This window comes from Amblyraja radiata, chromosome 1 (genome assembly GCF_010909765.2).
Source record: "Amblyraja radiata isolate CabotCenter1 chromosome 1, sAmbRad1.1.pri, whole genome shotgun sequence".
NCBI lineage: Eukaryota > Metazoa > Chordata > Chondrichthyes > Rajiformes > Rajidae > Amblyraja > Amblyraja radiata.
In genome coordinates, this window is record NC_045956.1 from 148,946,282 (window position 1) to 148,967,657 (window position 21,376).

The 21,376-nt window shown below is 43.3% G+C and overlaps 1 protein-coding gene across 6 annotated transcripts in view; it reads left to right on the top strand.

The window, feature by feature from the left end:
- Positions 1-21,376, top strand: part of cntfr (ciliary neurotrophic factor receptor) — a 327,137-nt gene that overhangs the window by 234,185 nt on the left and 71,576 nt on the right. For all 6 annotated transcript variants that reach the window (XM_033032525.1, XM_033032497.1, XM_033032521.1 and 3 more), the window contains one exon: positions 12,873-12,990. In XM_033032525.1, coding sequence (XP_032888416.1) covers positions 12,873-12,990 — 118 coding nt within the window. The remainder of the gene's footprint in view (positions 1-12,872; positions 12,991-21,376) is intronic.

Consider the following 21,376-nt stretch of genomic DNA (forward strand, 5'->3'; position numbering starts at 1 on the left):
TTACCCCTCAGATTCCTATTAAATATTTTCCCCTTCACCTTGAACCTACATCCACTGGTTCTCGATTCCCCTTCTCTGGGCAAATAACTGCATAACCTGATCTATTCCTCTCATGATTTTATATACCTACAGCGCTCCAAGGAATCAAGTCCCAGCCCGTTCAACCTCCCCATAGCTGAAGTCCTGGCAATTTTTAAAGTGGATATAGATAGATTCTTGATTAGTATGGGTGTCAGGGGTTATTGGGAGAAGCAGGAGAATGGGGTTAGGAGGGAAAGATAGATTAGCCTTGATTGAATGGTGGAGTAGAATTGATGCCAAATGGCCTAATTCTGCTACAATCACTTATGATCTTATGATCTTTTCTATAACATGCTGACCAGAACTGAACACAGAACTCTAAATGCGGCCTCACCAACCAATGGCAGGTGCAGTTTAATGTGGATAAATGTGAGGTTATCTACTATGGTAGCAAAAACAGGAAGGCAGATTATTATCTAAATGGTGTCGTTGGGAAAAGGGGAAGTACAAAGGGATCTGGTCATCAATCAATGAAAGTAAGCAAGCAGGTACAGCAGGCACTGAAGAAAGCGAATGGCATGTTGGTCTTCATAACAAGAGGAGTTGAGTATAGGAGCAAAGAGGTCCTTCTGCAGTTGTACAGAGCCCTAGTGAGACCACACCTGGAGTATTGTGTGCAGATTTGGTCTCCAAATTTGTGGAAGGACATTCTTGCTATTGCGAGAGTGCAGCGTAGGTTCACAAGGTTAATTCCCGGGATGGCGGGACTGTCATATGTTGAAAGAATGGAGCGGCTGGGCTTGTATACACTGGAATTTAGAAGTATGAGAGGGGATCTTATTGAAACAAATAAGATTATTAAGGGTTTGGACACGCTAGAGGCAGGAAACATGTTCCCAATGTTGGGGGAGTCCAGAACCAGGGGCCACTGTTTAAGAATAAGGGGTAAGCCATTTAGAACGGAGATGAGGAAACGCTTTTCTCACACAGAGAGTTGTGAGTCTGTGGAATTCTTAGCCTCAGAAGGCAGTGGAGACTGGTTCTCTGGATACTTTCAAGAGAGAGTTAGATAGGGCTCTTAAAGATAGTGGAGTCAGGGGATATGGGGAATTGAATAGTTGAATTGAATATTTATTACATGTCATTTGAACCTCAGTGAGGCTCAAACGAAACTTAGTTTCCACAGCCATACAAGCAGAGACAATTCTTACAAGACATACAAACAATTCAAATTACACAAACATCCATCACAGTGAACCTCCTCCTCACTGTGATGGAAGGCAAAGTCTTTTCTCTCCAGGAAAAGGCAGGAACGGGGTACTGATTGTGGATGATCAGCCATGATCACATTGAATGGCGGTGCTGGCTCGAAGGGCCAAATGGACTACTCCTGCACCTATTGTCTATTGCCTTATATAACTGCAACATGACTGAAAACAACCCAGTCATTCTCACAACATGGTACAACATAGTTTTTAATAGTTTTATTAAAAACTATGTCCCTACTCAATGTCCATACTCAATACATGAAGGCCAATGTATCAAAATCCTTTTGGACCACCCTATCTACCTGTGACGCCACCTTCAAGGAAGGTACATGTAAGGTAACTGCAAAACATTCTGAGGAGACAAGACAGCATTTGCTGGAATCTTGAGCAAAATAGAGACTGCTGGAGCAACCAACAGGATAGGCAAATTCTGTGGAGGGAAATGGACAGACAAAAGTTTTGGGTCAGACAAAATTTCCCTGCATTTCCATTCTGTATCCCTTGCACAAATGGGCAGTATTCCTGAAGTTTTGTTGCACTGCATGCCAACCTTTTTTGTTTGCTGCACCAGGACTCCCAGATCTCTCTGCGCTATAATGTTATGTAGACTGTGCCGAAATCATAATTTGCTTTTTCATTCTCCCTTTAGTAGAGGATAACCTCATATTTTCCAGCATTTTACTCCATCTGGCAACTTCTTGCTCACTCACATAACCTAAGGATACAGAAGAGAAACAGTTTGTGGAAAATTGCCAGCCTATGTGATCAAAGACAAGCAGAAAATAAGAATGATGAAGTTTAAAAAAAAATCTGATAGATTCTCCTTCACAAAACAGATTTGTAGAATATGTTATTGAAGAAGAAAATCAAAGCAGAAAACATGAATGGGTTCAAGAGACAAATAAATATGATTCTGAAGAAAGGAATGCTATCATATGTAGGCATGTCTGTAGAGCTGATATCAAAAGAAGTAGAATATTAACAAATCATCTTTTCCCATTTAAAGTTTTCAAATTGAACATGGAACATAGGACAGTACAGCACAAGAACATTCCCCTTTAGCCCACAATGTCTGTGCTGCACATCATGCTAAGACCATCACTTATCTATCTGCACATAACCCATATCCCTCTATTTCATGCATATACATATGTCCATCCAAAAGTATTTTAAATGCTACCAAAGTATCTTCTTCAACCACCACACTGTCAATGCAATCCAGGCACTCAACACCCTCTGTGTAAAAGACCTTGCCCTCGTTCATTAGATCTTTCTATCCGAGGAGAAAAAAAAACTGACTGTCCACCGTGCCTATTCCTCTCTATTCCTGACTCTTGTACTCAATGCCCTGCCTCTTCAAATCGTTTACCTTGTCGTGGTAAAGAGGCTTGCGTGTCCCCATGAGAGCGATGCCGTCGGAAGCACCAGCTTCTGGTAGGGCCACCCATGGTGGTAAGATCGAGGATGAGGGTCCAGACTAAGAACGATCCAACCTACAAGACCTCAACGGTGGACCAGGCGGACAAAGTTATCTTGAACTCAACGGCTGTGAAGGCGGATGAAGGCTGCAACAGATCTATCAGCTCCAATCGTCTTGGTTCCCTTGCCAATGGAATTAGTTGATTGATTTGTGAAGGACCATGTGCTTGTTGGAGGGCAACATCAAGTACACGTTAAACAAACACGTACAGGCGTCTTCGTTCTGTGAGCAGCCACGACTCGATGCCCTGACCGAAGAGAGCAAACATTCCATATACCTCCTCCTTTACCACTCTATCGACTTGAGTTGCTACTTTCAGGGAGTATGAACTTGGACCCTTAGATCCCTCTGTACATCATGATGATGTGGATTAAGAAGAGAAAATCATAGGAAGGTTAATTCTGGTAGTATTTTTACTTATGCATTATTATGTAAAATGATTGAAAGCTATTTATTCACCATAGAGCATGATGGAATATTGAGATAAGGATTGGGGAGAATGCCATCTCTGGCAAAAGCAAATGTTTTTCACACTAAATCGGTCTAACTGGTCACTTCAGTTTTTTTTGTCAAATTAGTTTTGGAAAAAAAACTCGGATAGATAACACATTAGCCAATGTCAACATCAATAAATAGATGAGTGGCCCCAGTCAGCTTGTCTGTTATGTAAACCTATTACCTTAACAAGTATAGACCAGACTTGGCAGAATGAATTAAATTGAAATCATGATGGCATCAGTGGTTCTTTCCAAATGTGCAAAGAATGATTCAGTGCCCTGAAGCATAACACTCTAAAGATTAAATCAGGGAAAATCCCTGTGATCCATTGTGATTGAAGAAGGATCTTGGACATTACAGCGTAATTTGAAACAAAAGAGATACAACGCTTTCTTGAAATTAAATCTCTAAAAATAGGGTGACAGTTAGATTTGATAATATCAAACTATTCAAATGCCTAAACATGTATCCGTTCACTTGATTCATCCGGATAATGATTTTGTAGTAAGCCAAATCCTGTACAGAATATGGACGCTACAGTAAAATTCCATGGAAGAAAATCAAAGCAGCAAATATATGTGGATTCAAGAGGCAATTAAACGTGTTTCTGAAAAGAAAAGGCCTGCAAGCTTTGGTGTGGTCAGATGTGTGAAGACAGAGAAATGGATGTTTTAGATATCAATGAATTGATAGCAGTTTTGTGCAGAAGTAAAGATCAGTCAAGATCGTATTAAATGGCAGATCAGACAGGAAAGGCTCAACGGCCTACTCTAGCTTCTAAACAAGCAACAAAAGATGATGAGACAAATGCAGATTTAGAGGCACGAAGCATAGATAAAACCAACAATGTTGAAGCTATTGGTGAAATGCTGAACACCTACACTCAATCTGCCTTGGACTACACCCAATTATAGGAAGGATGTCAACAAAATAGAGAGAGTACAGAGGAGATTTACTAGAATGTTGCCTGGGTTTCAACAACTAAGTTACAGAGATAGGTTGAATAAGTTAGGTCTTTATTCTCTGGAGCGCAGAAGGTTAAGGGGGGACTTGATAGAGGTCTTTAAAATGATGAGAGGGATAGACAGAGTTGATGTGATCAAGCTTTTCCCTTTGAGAATAGGGAAGATTCAAACAAGGGGACATGACTTCAGAATTAAGGGACAGAAGTTTAGGGGTAACATGAGGGGGAACTTCTTTACTCAGAGAGTGGTAGCGGTGTGGAATGAGCTTCCAGTGGAAGTGGTGGCGGCAGGTTCGTTGGTATCATTTAAAAATAAATTGGATAGGCATATGGATGAGAAGGGAATGGAGGGTTATGGTATGAGTGCAGGCAGGTGGGACTAAGGGGAAAAAGTTGTTCGGCACGGACTTGTAGGGCCGAGATGGCCTGTTTCCGTGCTGTAATTGTTATATGGTTATATGGTTATATGGTTACACGATCTTCTGTTTTTTTAACTCCACTTCCCATTCCCATACTGACCTTTCTGTTCTGGGCTTCCTCCAATGTCAGTGTGAGGCCACACGCAAATTGGAGGCAGCACCTCATATTTCGTTTGGGCAGCTTGTAACCCATCGATTTGATTACCGATTTCCCCAATTTCAAGTAACCCTTGCATTCCCTCTCTCTCCGCCCCTCTACCACCCTTGTCGCCCTGCTAGTTTCATTGTTTGCATCCATATATCACTTTGTTATCACCTCTTTTTCACACAGAGAGTTGTGAGTCAGTGGAATTCTCTGCCTCAGAGGGCGATGGAGGGCGGTTCTCTGGATACTTTCAAGAGAGAGCTGGTTAGGGCTCTTAAAGATAGGGGATATGGGGAGAAGGCAGGAACGGGGTACTGATTGGGGATGATCAGCCATGATCACATTGAATGGTGGTAGCTCGAAGGGCCGAATGGCCTACTCCTGCACCTATTGTCTATTGTCTCTTCCACAATGGACCACTGTGGGCTCCACCTTTCCTTGGTTATTGGTACCGGCTCTGATTTGTACTTAACATTTTCATACCTCTAGTTTTCCTCTTCTCTGACTCTCATTGTCTGAAGAAAGGTCTTGGCCTGAAACATCGCCTGTTCTTTTTCTCCAGAGATGCTGCCTGACTCACTGAGTTACTCCAGCAATTTTGTGCCTATCTTTGAAGTTTAATACATATCATCCAGAAGAATCAAAATTGACCACGTGGGAAATATGGGGACGTATGCATTAAAAGGGATAAATAAACATTGAGCTCTCCATCATACAACAAAACAGTTGTAAAGATCTATTTTATATCAATAATTTAGCAGGATTATATTGCCTACTTCTGTGCTAGAAATTATCAGGAGGGTGGTGTCTAATACGTTACTAGAACTACTAAGTTCTTTATTATAGAAGAGAAGGCCAGAGAACTGTTGTCATTTTTTTATTTTTTAACTAGTGTTTATATCTATTGTACTCTACAAGCACGATGAGTTATTATCCCAGGTAAACAAAAAATGCTAAATTAACTCACTGGGTGCAGGCAGCATCTCTGGAGAGAAGGAATGGGTGACGTTTTGGGTCGAGACTCTTCTTCAGACTGAGTTACAGGTAGTTAGTTTTGTTTATTGTCACATGTACCGAGGTACAGTGAAAGGCTTTTATTGCGTGCTATCCAATCAACAGAAAGATAATACATGATTACAATCAAGCCATTTGTAGTGTATAAATACATGATAAGTGAATAACGTTTAGTGCAAGGTAAAGCCAGCAAAGTCCATTCAAGGATAGTCTGAGGGTCACCAAAGAGGTAGATAGTAGTTCAGCACTGCTCTCTGGTTGTGGTAGGATGATACAGTTGCATAATAACAGCTGGGAAGAAACTGTGCCTGAATCTCCCAAGTGATTATAGTCTGGAACGTGTTGCTAGATCTACTGTGGGGAGAGATTCGATCGTAGCATTTAAAAGGGAGCTGGATAGCTTGCAAAACTGTGAGGATTGTGAGTGTGGCAGAATGGCTCTGGCTGGATGTTTTTGCACAATTATTAAAGCTCAATCAGCCTCTTCATATCCATCAGCTAAAATAAAACAATTCCATCTTCACATCTAGGTCCACAAATCATATATCCAAATGTAATTTTCTCATGTTAAATTCAAAACATCTACTGTGCAGGGAAGTGGCGTGAATTTAATGAACATTAGTGAGTACGAGACTAAGTGGGACCGTTGGGTCCCAGTCACCACAGGGGGTGTGGGGTGGGAGGGGAGGTGTGTATGTGGGCAGGAGGGGATTGAGGGGGGGGGGGGGGAGGGAATGTGGGGGTGGAGGGGGGTGTTTGGTGGAAGCGGTATGTGTGGGCAGGGTGTGGGTGGGAGGGAGGATGTGGGAGGGGGAGGGAATGGTTTGGGGGAGGGGTGTGTGTGGGCGGGGGGTTGTGGGGGGAGGGGGTTGCGGGTGTGGGGGGAGAGAGGGGGCTTGTGGGGAGCGGGGAGGTTGTTGGGGAGAGGGGGGCTTGTGGGGAAAGGGGTGTGTGGGCAGGGGAGGGTTGTGAGGGGTGTGTGGGAGGGAGGGGTGTGTGGGAGAGGGTGTGAGAGGGGGGGTGTGGGAGGGGGGTTGTGGGAGGGGGGTTGTGGGAGGGAGGGGTTTGTGGGAGAGGGGTGTGTGTGTGGGAGGGGGTGTGTGTGGGAGGGGGTGTGTGTGGGAGGGGGTGTGTGTGGGAGGGTGTGTGTGTGGGAAGGAGGTTGTGGGAGGGGGTTTGTGGCAAGGGGGTTGTGGGAGGGAGGGGCGTGTGTGGGAGGGGATGTGTGGGAGGGGGTTTGTGGGGGGGGGGTGTGTGTGGGAAGGAGGTTGTGGGAGGGGGTTTGTGGCAAGGGGGTTGTGGGAGGGAGGGGCGTGTGTGGGAGGGGATGTGTGGGAGGGGGTTTGTGGGGGGGGGTTGTGGGAGGGTGTGGTGTGTGTGGGAGGGTGGGGTGTGTGGGAGAGAGGTTGTGGGAGGGGGGTTGTGGGAGGGTGTGTGTGTGTGGGAGCGGGGATTGGGGGTAAGAGTGTGGGGGGGGAGGGTGTTTGGGGTGTGTGTGTGTGGGAGGGGGAGGGGTGTGGGAGCAGGGGGGGGAGAGCTCAGAGAAAAGATGGGGAAGATCCATGAGGGAAAGTGCAGTATCACGGGGGAGGGGGGGCAGGAGCCAGCGAGGGGGACCAGAGAGAAAGGGGTTGGCGGTGCGATGGGGACTTACAGCTGCCGCTGGTCACTTCGCTGGCCGATGGTTGCTTCGCTTGTCGCTTCGCTGGTCGCTTCGCTGGTCGTCCGCTTTCTGTTTGGCGACTTTGGCGCCAATCTCCTACTCTGGGCTGGGCTGGACTGGGCCGCCGTTTCCGGTCCCTCCTTCCAAAAATTGTGTCCTATTGGAGACCTCCGCCGACCATCCAGAGCCTCCCGCAGCTGCAGCAAAGACGCAATGGCACAGGAAGGAGCGGACCGTCCCGCGGAGTGGCAGTAGAAGGGACCAATCTAAGCGGTAGTGAATGGCAGGAGAGGCAATCGATCTGCGCACGCGCGTTTTTAAAGATTTTTAAACCTCGATAACTCTTACCAGCTTCCACTGATCGGAACAAAACTTAGTGCAATCGCAACACAGGAGAACGGTGAGTGAGCTGGCGAAAAATCGTAGCGCTATCGCGTACCGTTTTTGCACAAATAGAATGACTGCCAAACCGGAAGCTAACAAGATCAGAGTTTTAGTTATGTATAGATAGATAGATAGATTACTCTAATTTCTTTACTGATTCATGAGAGACAGATAAACTCGAAAAAAAACTAACATTTCAGAGTATAATCCAACACTCTCTGTGGACCACCCAAGCACAAGTGGCTGTAACTGTTGTAAATAAAGATTTTTTCATTAGTGCAAGAATCTTTGTATTGTCTTTTTGGGATTTCTAGTATTTAAGGAGATCTTTTTGCTATAAAAAACATTTCAAGCAATTTTACTTAAATTATTCAGTTCATGAACTATCAGAACTGAACTTCCAACTTGAAACCTTAACTAACATTTATATTTTTTCTAGTAATATAACTTGATAAGAATAAGTATCACCCCCATCTTGCTGCACTAATAAATGACAGCTAATTGAATGTTAACTGAGTTTAAGTGGGTATTGTGAACTTAGAAGGTACCTAAAGATAGGAATTAAAATGATATGGAGTGTGAATAATTAAAATTCTTGTAGTGCAAAACATTGCTAGGTATGCTTTTGTTTAAATTCATGGTAAAATGCACAGTTGAGAGATACGGATTGCAGAGTTCGTAAATCCAGCAGGGAAATGAATAGTTTCTGAGTTCGTTTTTAATTACACAGTCGGGTTCCTTAATTTATGCACTTATGCATTCATTGTCATTGGTGGTATTCAGCAGTTCTGTTGGAGTATTAACCTCCTGTGGACTAAGTGAAATGCTTTGTACCCAATGGAATGTCGGGTCATGCACTATAATGTTCTTGGATGTGGACTCGTAAACCCTGGAAAAATAATTTTCAACATTTATGTTTGCTCCTTTTTAGGATCTAAATGCGTTTCTATGAAATGCAAAGCAAAAGTAGTTGCTGTCATTGCAAAATGAAGACCAGCAGAAAGTTATACTTCAATTTGTTTAATCAGTAGTTATAAGCTCCTTGGTATTAGTATAGAAGGTAGAGAAGGTTATGTTATTCTTTTCATGGAGTTAAATATTCTAGTTCCCAACACAGCATTTTTACAAGCAACTAGATAGAATGTTGGCAGAAAATTGATTGCTGATTGCAATCAATTCCTTCCTCCCTTCACTTCCTCTATCTATCACAAAGTTAGTGATGTTCTTTAAAGGTTCTCTGTGCAAGTATCACTTTAATAGAAAGGACCCAGCCACACAACGTTGCCTCCATCAGAAGCCAACACACATCTGTATGTGACTTCTATGTACTTCACTTGCCTATGTAATCAAAGCTCAACAAAACTTGCAGCAGAATATTGATCAGTTAGGCAGGTTGGCTGAGGAATGGCTAATGTAGTTTAATATAGATAAGTGTCAGGCGTTGCATTTTAGGAAGACAAACCAGGACCTCCACAGTGAATGCCAGGGGAGAGTTGTAGAGCAGAGGGATCTAGGAGTATGTCCCTGAAAATGGGGTCACAGGTAGATACAAATTTGTTGCCAACATGCTGTATTTCAGTCTTCCTCTGGACCATCAATATTGTGGAACTTCTTAGGTTGTCAACTATTTTAAGCTTCATATTTACTTGTGACAGGTAAAATGGATGAAGGGGTGCCAGCGGCTGTAGTTTATCTAGACTTTCAGAAAGCCTTTGATAAGATCCCGCACGGGAGACTGGTGACTACAATTAGAGCACATGGTATTGAGGGTAGGGTGTTGACATGGATAGAAAATTGGTTGGCAGACAGGAAGCAAAGAGTAGGAGTGAACAGGTCCTTTACAGAATGGCAGGCAGTGGTGAGTGGAGTGCCGCAAGGCTCGGTGTTGGGGCCGCAACTGTTTATCATATGTATTAATGATTTGGAAGAGGAAATTAGGAGCAACACTAGCAAGTTTGCAGATGACACAAAGCTGGGTGGCAGTGTGAACTGTGAAGAGGATGTTAGGAGGTTGCAGGGTGACCTGGACAGGTTGAGTGAGTGGGCAGATGCGTGGCAGATGCAGTATAATATAGATAAATAAGAGGTTATCCACTTTGGCGGCAAAAATAAGGGGGCAGATTATTATCTCAATGGGGTTAGGTTAGGTAAGGGGGAGGTGCAGCAAATTCTGGGTGTCCTTGTACACCAGTCACTGAAAGTTGCCGTGCAGGTGCAGTAGGCAGTGAAGAAAGCTAATGAATGGTGGCCTTCATAACAAGAGGATTTCAGTATAGGAGTAAAGAGGTTCTTCTGCAGTTGTACAGGGCTCTGGTGAGACCACTTCTGGAGTATTGTGTGCAGTTTTGGTCTCATAATTTGAGGAAGGACATCCTTGTGATTGAGGCAGTGCAGCGTAGATTCATGAGATTGATCCCTGGGATGGCGGGACTGTAATATGAGGAAAGATTGAAAAGACTAGGCTTGTATTCACTGGAGTTTAGAAGGATAAGGGGGGATCTTATAGAAACATATAAAATTATAAAAGGACTGGACAAGCTAGATGCAGGAAAAATGTTCCCAATGTTGTGACAGTCCAGAACCAGGGGCCATAGTCTTAGAATAAAGGGGAAGCCATTTAAGACTGAGGTGAGAAAAACTTTTTCACCCAGAGAGTTGTGAATTTGTGGAATTCCCTGTTACAGAGGGCAGCGGAGGCCAAGTCACTGGATGGATTTAAGAGAGAGTTAGATAGAGCTCTAGGGGCTAGTGGAATCAAGGGATATGGGGATAAGGCAGGCACGGGTTATTGATAGGGGACGATCAGCCATGATCACGAATGGCGGTGCTGGCTCGAAGGGCCGAATGGCCTCCTCCTGCACCTATTTTCTATGTTTCTATGTTTCTAAAATCTGTTGCGTTGTTTTAACGTGGTTAGTGAGATACCAGAGATAACAAAAAAAAATAATCATTTTATGTTTCAGCTAAGCAATCTTAAAAGCTATTGTCCAAAGTTAAAATGAAAATAATTTAAATGTATATTTTTAGAAGTTTATCTTTTTGATAAAATGTTTTAATAGATATCAGGCCATGTGCTTCCCACTTTAGCAGGGATCTTCCTTGAATTGTTTTGTTTATTAAAATAAATAGTCATAGAGTCATGAAGTCATTCAGCATGAAAATAGGTCCTTTGAGCATGTCAACAAAGACGGCATCCAAGATCTAGATCAAACCTGGGTAGGTGGAATTATGAGACAGCAGAAGCACTTATGTTACTTGACGGTTAAATATTCACCAGGACTTGGAAATCAATGGAACTGAATTTCAGAATGTGTGTCTAACACACTGCTCCTACTGCCGTGAGGGAGGGGGAACAATGGAGGTCCTGGCTTGGGGAGAACAAAGGTGGTCCTGGTGCGGGATACTTTGTAACTTTGTCGGCACCCTTTATGTGGCGACTATTGCATACCGAGCAAAGAAGTTCACTGTGACTTTGTCACATGTGACAATAAAATATTCATTCATTCATTCATTCATTCATTCATTCATTCATTCATTCATTCATTCGTTTATTGCATTTAAATGCTGTGGACAGAGGGTGATTTTCCAGACAATGATATAACAGTATTGCCCATCGTTACCTGTAAACTGTCAGCAATGTAACTTTCCACCGATATCACAGAACATCTATTCTGTATGTCAGGAAAGGAAAACGAATAGATCATCTCCTCAGATGCCCTGCAGCAACAGTCCATCCCACAACAGTTGGCAATAACTACAAGATACAGCAAACTGCGCAGAACAAATAGAAAGATTGGACTCGAGACACCACAAATAAGTAGAAATGTCAGTCTAGATATTTGTACTCGTGTCTCTGGAATGAGACTTTATTGCACAACTTTCTGGCTCAAAAGTAAGATTGCTACCCAATGAGCCGTGGCTTCAGCGAAGTGATTGGAGTAAATTTAAAATATTTCTTTCAAACGTGAAGAACATTCTGGTATACAATTAAAAGCAGTTTTCTTTTCTTTTGGCTTGTCGTTGAAATGCATTTTGACTTTATTGAAATCATTGACAGTTTAGCACAGAAGGAGGCGATTTGGCCCATCATCTCTGAGTGGGCTCTTTAATTTAGTTTATTGTCACATGTACCGAGGTACAGTGAAAAACATTTATGTTGCATGTTAACCAGTCAGCGGAAAGGCTACATGATTACAATCGAGCCGTTCACAGAGTACCGATACATGATAAAGGGAATAACGTTTAGTAGTGGTGTGAAAGAGTAGAGCCATTGTAACGAATGATTGCAGATCTACATCTGGGACCAGCATGCAGAGAGTCACCTGGCTTGGGTGCCATCTTGGAAAGGTGGACTCATACTTGATTTTGCATTCCCTCTTTCTGATGCTAACCCTTTGATTTCTTCATCCTCAAGTACCTGCCCCATTCCATCTTAAAATTAACTGGTTTCAATGTTCATGATTTATTCCGGCAGTTTTGAGGCTATGGTATTAAGCAAATCCATTGACAAAATTGTGTTTCTCAACTGAATGTTCCTTGTGCTATAAAAAAAGTTGACGGCACAATGGCGCAGCGTAGATTTGGTGCCTTACAGTGCTAGAGCCCTAGGTTCGATCCTGACCATGGGTGCTGTCTGTACGGAGTTTGTACATTCTCCCCATGACCGCATGTTTTTTCATTGGTTGCTCCGATTTCCTCCCACACTCCTAAGACGTACAGGTTTGTAGGTTAATTAGCTTTGGTAAAAAAATTCATTGTCCCTAGTGTACATATTTGCATAACCTACTAGTGTATGGGGATCACTGGTCAGCTCGGACTCGAAGGCCTGTTTCCGTGCTGTATCTCTAAACTAAACTAATATAAACTATATATTCCTGCCAAAAAGGGAGAGACAATTTATTTTGCATGTCAAAATCATAATTTGAAAAGAATGACGCTAAATGTTGCAATGTTTTGAGCTCTTTAATGTGACCAATAATGACAGTCATTTGAATTTACTCTTTTTCTTCAAACTAGACTCTCCGGGACAACCCAACGTGGTCTGCAGATCAAATGCCTACCCTGACATGTTCTACTGTACATGGCAGTTGGCAAGCCCAACTTACATCCCAACCGAATTTGACATCTCCGTAAGGTTTGTCTGGCATAACTGCTTCTGTTGTATTGTAATTGATGTATTAATTCATTCAAAAACATCCTTTATGCTTGAGAATGAATTTATTCACTCCATCCAAAGACAGGTTATGCAAATATGTAGGTTCGAGCATGATTGAATGCGTTTTTTTAACCTGAGGTACAGCCCAAGGGACAATTAAACACTTTGTGGCACGCAAAGCTGCCGGGGAAGGTTGTGTAGAGGTGGATTGATGAATAAGGTGAGAGTAAGAGAATATTTATGTCAACGTTTTGGAACATTAGGGTACAAGGAACGGCAGATGCTGGCTTACAAAAGAAGACTTAAAGTGCTAGAGTAAAGCCCCTGTCCCACTTACGTGTCCTTGGCATGCTAATTACGCAACCTCCTGGTCGCATTGAGCCGCGACAGTCCCGCGAAGGTCACGCGTGACTTCAGTCGACCGCACAGCCGTCTGGAGCGCGTGACGTCATTTGAAGATGGACACAAAATGCAGGAGTAACTCAGCGGGACCGGCAGCATCTCCGGAGGGAAGCAATGGGTGACGTTTCGTGTCGAGACTCTTCTTCAGTCAGAAGAAGGGTCTTGACACAAAACTTCGCCCGTTGCTTCTCTCCAGAGATGCTGCCGGTCCCGCTGAGTTACTCTTGCATTTTGTGTCTATCTTCAATTTTCTTAGCCCCGCTCTGGGAGTAGAAGTGGGGGCGAATCTGGACTGCAACGGCCATTAGCCCCAGGCCGAGTTCGGCGATCGTTTGCCTGCTTCTGCTGCTGCTGGAGGTGAGACATTGCGTCGCACCAGGGTCTTGGGCCTGTTCCACTTTGGCCGTCAGTTACGCGACAGGCCGTTGGCGCGCGAAGATTTCGTTCGCTACAAAAGTTTCGGAGCCCTGCGCGATGTCGCACACAACTACATACCCCTCCGCGCTTCTCAGTGGGACTGGCTCCGCGTGGCCATACGATGCCCGTGCGCCTCAACGCGACCACGAGGTTACGTAATTTGTATGTCAAGGACACGTAAGTGGGACAGGCCCTTAACTCAACAGGTCTGGAGACCAGGAATAGATGACTTTTCAGGTCGAGACCCTTCTTCAGACTTTTGGAATCTTAAGTGGGCAGAGCAGAGGGGAAATTGCAAGCTGGCTTTGAATAAACTTAATGGCTTTGTATTTAATATGTTGTTTTACAATGTTTCATTTACTATGTATATCTTATGGATTTATTCTATTTAAACAAAAATGTGGTACAATAGTACAAAGCTCTTCAATATGGGCAATCTGTTCACATTTCAAGAGCTAATTGTTATTTATACATTGATTGTTATTTAAATGCATACTTTGGACTCAATGGGCAGTTCAGGCAAAAGTGTAGCTAACATTGCACTAGTTTTGAGATATGATTTTCTGCTCAAACTCATTTACATATTAGCAAATGTAAAATCTTGCCATGAACCAGTATTATCTGGCCACATTTTATAATTCAACAATTTATTTAATTAAAAATGTATTTTCAAAAAATTGTTTGGCTTTGAAGAATAAGTAATTTCATGAATAGGTTTGGTAACTAACACAATTTAGTAATTACTTCCTGAAATGTGTTTAATGGCAAATTAATAAGAAATATATTAAAAGTGTAAACCCCATCACGTGAGTAACTTAGTGTGAGATTATTGCAAAAGATTCAAGACTGGGAATCAGCAGGGAAGTGAACCAGATGAAGGATCAGCTGTGATTTTCCTGGATGCCTGAATATGTCTAAAACACAAGGCTTTTTATACATATGGTAGAAACAAAACGTAACTGGCAAGTATGTGGGACCATTCAAGAATAAAGGGGGGAAATGTATTCTTGGAGTAAGAGGGTATGGGTGAGATACTAAATAAGCACATTGTAATAATATTCTTAATTGGGAAAGCTCATGAGACCTGCGTGGGGTATACCAATATGCTAAGGAAATTTGAGATCAAGATTGAGATAGTTGAATTTCATGAAGAATCTTATGGTGGATAATGGGATCTATCCTAGGTTATAGAGAGACGCAAGAAAGGAGATGGTGTGTGCCTCGATAAAATTCTTTGCATCATCTCTAGCCACAGATGAGGCTCCAGAGTATTGGAGTCCTCTCACTGACTTGAGTAATTTTGGCTCAGAAAAAATACGCTGGAAAAACTCATCCACTGTTTGTTGATAGGAAATTACAAAAACCTACATGTCAGCAGATCATAAATAATGGGGAAACAAGGAACTGTAGATGCTGGTTTACAAAAGAAGCCAGAATGTGCTGGAGTAACTCAGCAGGTCAGGCAGCAAGCCCATCGAACATGGATGCATGATGTTTTGGATCGGGACCCTTCTTCAGACTGAAATAACTATGCTTGTCACTGAAATAAATTTCTCTATGACCTGGACTGTGCAGTACTGCTTTTTTTCAGTGTTATGCAATTGGAAGTTGATTTAAATCGTGCTGGAGACCATTTCCAGGAGACATCATGTCAACAGAGAAGTTCAACATGTGCTTTTTGCCCTGGTCTCCCTTCAAGTACAATGTCGGATGCACGTGATAACTTTGTTCTCCATGCAGCGTATCGTGGGGAACCAAGGCGAGAGCTGGGTGGGAATGGCAATGCCAACTTTGAACAATCTGAGAACCATTTGAACATAGTCCTGCAGTGTTGACCTGGGAAGTTTCCAAAGAAAGTTAAAAACGTCGCTTTTTTTGTATCCACTCGCCTCCCTTAGAAGCTGATCCTTCACCTTGTTTGCTCCCCTGCTGATTCCCAGTCTTAAATCTTTTACAGTAATCTCACACTAAGGTACTCACATGATGGGGTTTACACTTTTAATATATTTCTTTTTAATTTGCTATTAAACACATTTCCAGAAGAAATGTCTAAATTGTATTAGTTACCAGCACCCAGAACAATCTCAAGTCAATGCCGCCAACCCTTGATACTCTGAAATCCTTTCTTCTCCGGACTGAGGATAACATACTTGCTCTAGTTCTGTGGGTTCTGAGTTGATTGATGAGACCAATGCCAGGAAACACAGGATTTTCCACATATGGAGGCAGATGGATGGGCAGATGTATAATATGTAAAATGGTGTCAATAGACACAAAATGCAAGAGTAACTTAGAGGGACAGGCAGCATTTCTGGTGAGAAGGAATGGGTGACATTTCGGGTCGAGACCCTTCAGACTGAAGAAGGGTCTTGACCTGAAACGTCACCCATTCCTTCAATGAAGAGATGCTGCCTGTCCTGCTGAGTTACTCCAGCATTTTGTGTCTATCTTTGGTGTAAACCAGCATCTACAGTTCCTTCCTGCACATATAAAATGGTGTGCTCATTTCACTGGTTACTTTGAGCTTTTATGTGGTGCTGGTACATAGACTTGATGTTCCCAGTGCCATATTCAATGCCCCCTTCTCTTTGAACAATTTACCTACAAGTCACTGGTGAGCCAGATTTACCTACAAGTCACTGGTGTGTTGCACCTTCTGAATAAGGCTATAGAGTCACAGAGTCATACAGCATGGAAAAAGGCCCTTTGGGCCAACTTGCCAACACCGACCAATATGTCCCATCTACACTAGTCCCACCTGCCTGCGTTTGACCCATATCCCTCTAAACCTATCCTATCCATGTATTTGTCCAAATGTTTCTTAAACATTGCAATAGTACCTGTCTCAACAACCCCTCCTACACCAGTTCGTTCCATACACCCACCACCTTTATGTGGAAAAAGTTACCCGTCAGGTTCCTATTACGTCTTTCACTCGATCATGGAAAGAGTGAGGAGCACAAAGACAGCATGAATACCGAGCCCATACCTGATGCACTGCATGTGGGGGCGGGGGTTCTGTGGCTCCCAGCCTGTGAATTCCCACTTGTTTAATCCCTCCCTCCCCCAACCCCATGCCTCTTCCCTCCTGGCCTTGGGTTAAACTTTAGCCCTCCCACTTGAGTTGAGGCTGGGACTACCCCATCGTTTAAGAAACAGTTAGACAGATACATGGATAGGACAGTTTTGGAGGGATATGGACCAAGCGCAGGCAAATGGGACTAGTGTAGCTGGGACATTGTTGGCCGGTGTGGGCAAATTGGGCCAAAGGGCCTGTTTCCACACTGTATCTAGACTGAACGACTCATTCAGTTATAGCGAACAATCGGCAACAACGGACGCCATTCAGGCGTCGCCACCCCTCCTCCTTCTCCCCCCCATGGTCCATTTCAAGGAACATCACTGCTCCTTGCTAATCCAAACAATATAAAAATCATTGAGGCCCTGCTGCTTTCCACACACTTTAAATATTAAAATGAAGTCAAGCCAAGTCAAGTCAAGAGAGTTTATTGTCATGTCCCCAGATAGGACAATGAAATGAAATGAAGCCAAATTTACCTGTTATATTTTGACAAAGCTACCAATAAAACCTCTTAAAAATTAACTACATAGTCCTCAAAGACATTTTTTACCCACCATAAACAGTATGCTGTTAAAAAACTGCTGTTAGATTTATTTTGTCAATCTACACGTGCAGAAGTGTGCGGTACCTAAGGGGTTGATGTTTTTTTCCACTTCCTTTGCCACAGTAATAATCACTTTCCTGCCTCTTTGGCTTTGCATCATTAATATTTCTCAAATGTAACTGCTTAATGATGCTGGCAGTTCCTATGTTAATGGGAGGTAATGCAGCCCAATATCCCCATATGTAGCACAACTGTTGGCTGATGGAACAGAGTGCGCTGTCTGCTGGATGATCATTAGCCTGTGGGTTTCTGAGTTTGAATTATGCATACAAAATGTTAATTTCCATTTGAAGCCAATCTGGTGCCAAGAATCTAAATGCATTTCAATGCAAATCACTGCACCAAGGTCATACTTCAGTAATGCTGACACCCATATTAGATTTGGAAGAGACTACAGGAAGCTAAGTGTATTTGCGATTTATAGTTTTCTTTTGTTTCTAATGTTTCTCAAAGTTGACTGATCATAACAACAGTTTTAAAGAACTACATTAATGATTGAATATCACATCATAATCACATACTGAAAATTTCATGTTAGGATATAAAATGTTTGCAATATTTTAATTTGGGATATTTTCAATTATTTTTTCAATAAGTGTATGTCTAGTAAAAGCGGAAGCTCATAAGAGTGTGAGAGAGCTTTTTAAACTAAATATGAAATGGTAAAAGGTGATATTTTTATTTGCCTGTAAGAAAATGCCACAAATAATTTAGAAAAGAAAAGAAGCATTAATTGACTACTTGTAGAGAAAAAAAATGCAGATGCTGGTTAATACACAAAAGGACACAAAAAGCTGGAGTGATTCAGTGGGCCAGACAACATCTCTGGAGCGAAGGAATGGGTGACGTTTCGTGTCGAGACCCTTCTTCAGACTGAAAGACAGGAAAAAAATGCAAATAGTTTAAACAAATAAACCAGATTCCTTTGTCTCTTCTCTGGAGCACTGCCTGCCTGCTCTAGGCTTGCGATTACCTGTAGGATCAATTCAGTTCTAGAATCTGATCAGAAACAACAAGACAACATCTTACCCTTTTAGAACTCTCTGGTATACAATATAAAGCAGCTGTTCTTAAACTTTGGAAGCAACAGTATCCTGGGCATATGAGGACATGTTTATGTTTATTTATATGTGCTGCCACAGCTCATTTTGCTGAAACTATTATGTTGCTTTCAAAGAACAAGCTTACTGTTATAAATAAACACACATCAGCCATCATGAAATATATGAACCAATTTTGTGTCCTGGATGATCAAGTTCAATGAAACTCGTCTGATTTTTCTATTGATTATTCTTTAACTCAGGTCTGTGTAATATGTGTTTACCTAAGAGCAATGCTGTCTTTAGCTTAACATAGTCTCTGAGATGCTAAACAACATATTGGTATAGACCAAAGCCTTGAAGGCTGCATATTGCAAGTTCTTTATCCAAAAAAGAATAATTTCCTTCCCAATAATCAAAGTGTGTTCTTAAAGTGTGTTCTTAAAATTCCGGAAGTGGCGGCGCTGTGATACGGCTGCGGCTCGCCTGCAGTCTGTCTGTTTTTACTTTTTTTACTTTTTTGTGTTGTTTTTTTTGTCTAGTTTAGTAATTTTTTTGGTTATTAGGCGGTGTTATGTGTGGGGGGTGAAACAGGGCTTTCTGTCTCTCCCTTCGGGGGAATGCGACTTTTTTGTCGTATCCCCCTTCTCTTCCCCCGTCTGCGCTGAGGCCTAATGGCGGAGCTGGCGGCCTCCAACCTGCGACCGACCTCGAGGGTCCGGAGGTAGAGCCAGCCAGGACTCACCAACGCGAGGCTGGCCGTCTTCGAGCTGTGGCGACGTCCGGGTAGCGGCACGACTCGGCGCTCCGGTGAGGGCGGACGGCGCGGGCTGAGACACTCCCGTGCGGGCGGCACAGCTACCGGCTGGAAGGCGCTCCCGTGTGAGCAGCCCGGTGCGGGGCTGAGACGCTGCCGTGTGGGTGGCCTGGCTACCGGCTGGAAGGCGCTCCGGTGAGGGCGGACAGGCTCCCGGCTGGAAGGTGCTCCCATGGGGGCAGCCCGGTGCGGGGCTGAGACGCTGCCGTGTGGGCGGCCCGGTGCGGGGCGGAGACGGTGCTCCGGCGGCTGAGGCAGCGTTCTGGCGGCGACCTGGATCCGGGGCTCGGCCGCGGGCCAGTGGATGACAATGTCATGAGCTCGCAGGTCACAGGCTGGTGCCTGTTTTCCGGAGCACCCGTTGCAACAGCTGCGTCCGCTGGACTGGAGGGCGGCAGCTTCGACCACCCCCGGGCCGCGGAGCTTGAACCGCGGGACTGACTTACCATCGCCCGGTGGGGTATCGCCTCGGCGCAGAGGGAGAAGAGGAGGGAAGAGACAGTAACTCTAAGACTTTTGCCTCCATCACAGTGAGGAGGTGTTTGGTGAACTCACAGTGGTGGATGTTAATTTGTGTTTATTGTGTGTTGTTATTATTACATGTATGGCTGCAGGCAACAGCATTTCGTTCAGACCGAAAGGTCTGAATGACAAATAAAGGATTCAATTCAATTCAATTCAATTCAAGAACAATGGTTGACATTGTAGGCTGAACAACAGATGAGCAGAAATCTCAAAGATTTCTTAATGCAGAAAAAAATCCTGATGGGATCTATCCTTTACGGTTATTGAGAGAGACTACGGTTATTAAGAGAGATGAGAGGGGAGATTACAGGAACTGTGATGAAGATCTTTGTATCCTCTCTAGGTAAGGACTGCAGAGGAGCCAGTGTCACCCCTTCCTTTAAGAAAGGAAGTAGAGATAATCTAGGAAATTAAAGGGCTGTGAGCCTCACGTCAGTGTTAGGGAAGCCATTGGAGAGGATTCCTCAAAATAGGATTTACATTTGGAAGAGAATGGGCTAATTAAGGACAGCCAGAATGGCCTTGTATATGGCAGGTCTTGTCTTATTAACTTGATCACGTTTTTTGGGGTGCTGGAGGAGATGATTGATGAGGCCAGTGCAGTGGGCATTGTGAACAAGGATTGACAAGGATAAGACAATTGATAAAACCCATCATGGTGGGCTGCTCCAGACAGTTAAGATGCATGGGATTCATAATGATTCAAATAGTTTGGGTTCAGAATCAGTGTACCCATAGAATACAGAGGGTGGTTGAGCAATGGTGTTAATCTGGCTGGAGGTCCATGATCAGTGGTGATCTTCAGATATCGGAGCTGGGACCTCTTTTGTTTATGACATATATAAAGAATTTGAATGTAAAATTAGTGTAAGAAAGAACTGCGCATGCTGGTTTAAACCGAAGTTAAACACAAAAGGTAACTCAGCGGGACAGGCAGCATCTCTGGAGAGAAGGAATGGGTGAAGTTTTGGGTCGAGAACCTTCTTCAGTCAGAAGAAGGGTCTCGACGCGAAACCTCACTCCAACTTTTTGTGTCTATGGACGTAAAATTAGATTTGCTGATTAGTAAGTTTACAGATGACACAAAAATTGGTGGAGTTGCAGAAGTTGAGAAAAGCTGTCATGGAGGGATACAGATCATATGCCATGAAGTTCCTCACATCTATCACCATTTCAACTGCAATATTTCAAGAACAATTAGCAAGGCATTAAAAGTAGCCCAAATGTTATACTGCCTTGGTAATAAGCTATCATCACTCTGACATTGTTACACTACCCCACTCCCAACACTTTAACTAAATATGCTTATTGAAATTCCATGAGCAAAAGATCCTCATAATATTTGTCTGTCAGTCATTGAGGTTCAAAATAATAACATCTAAGTGGCATGGAATGGATCTATTTCATTACTGGGGCTGTGTTAACACGGTCATTTGTATAAGTAGGAGCTAAAATATTGACGTTAACTTGATAATGGT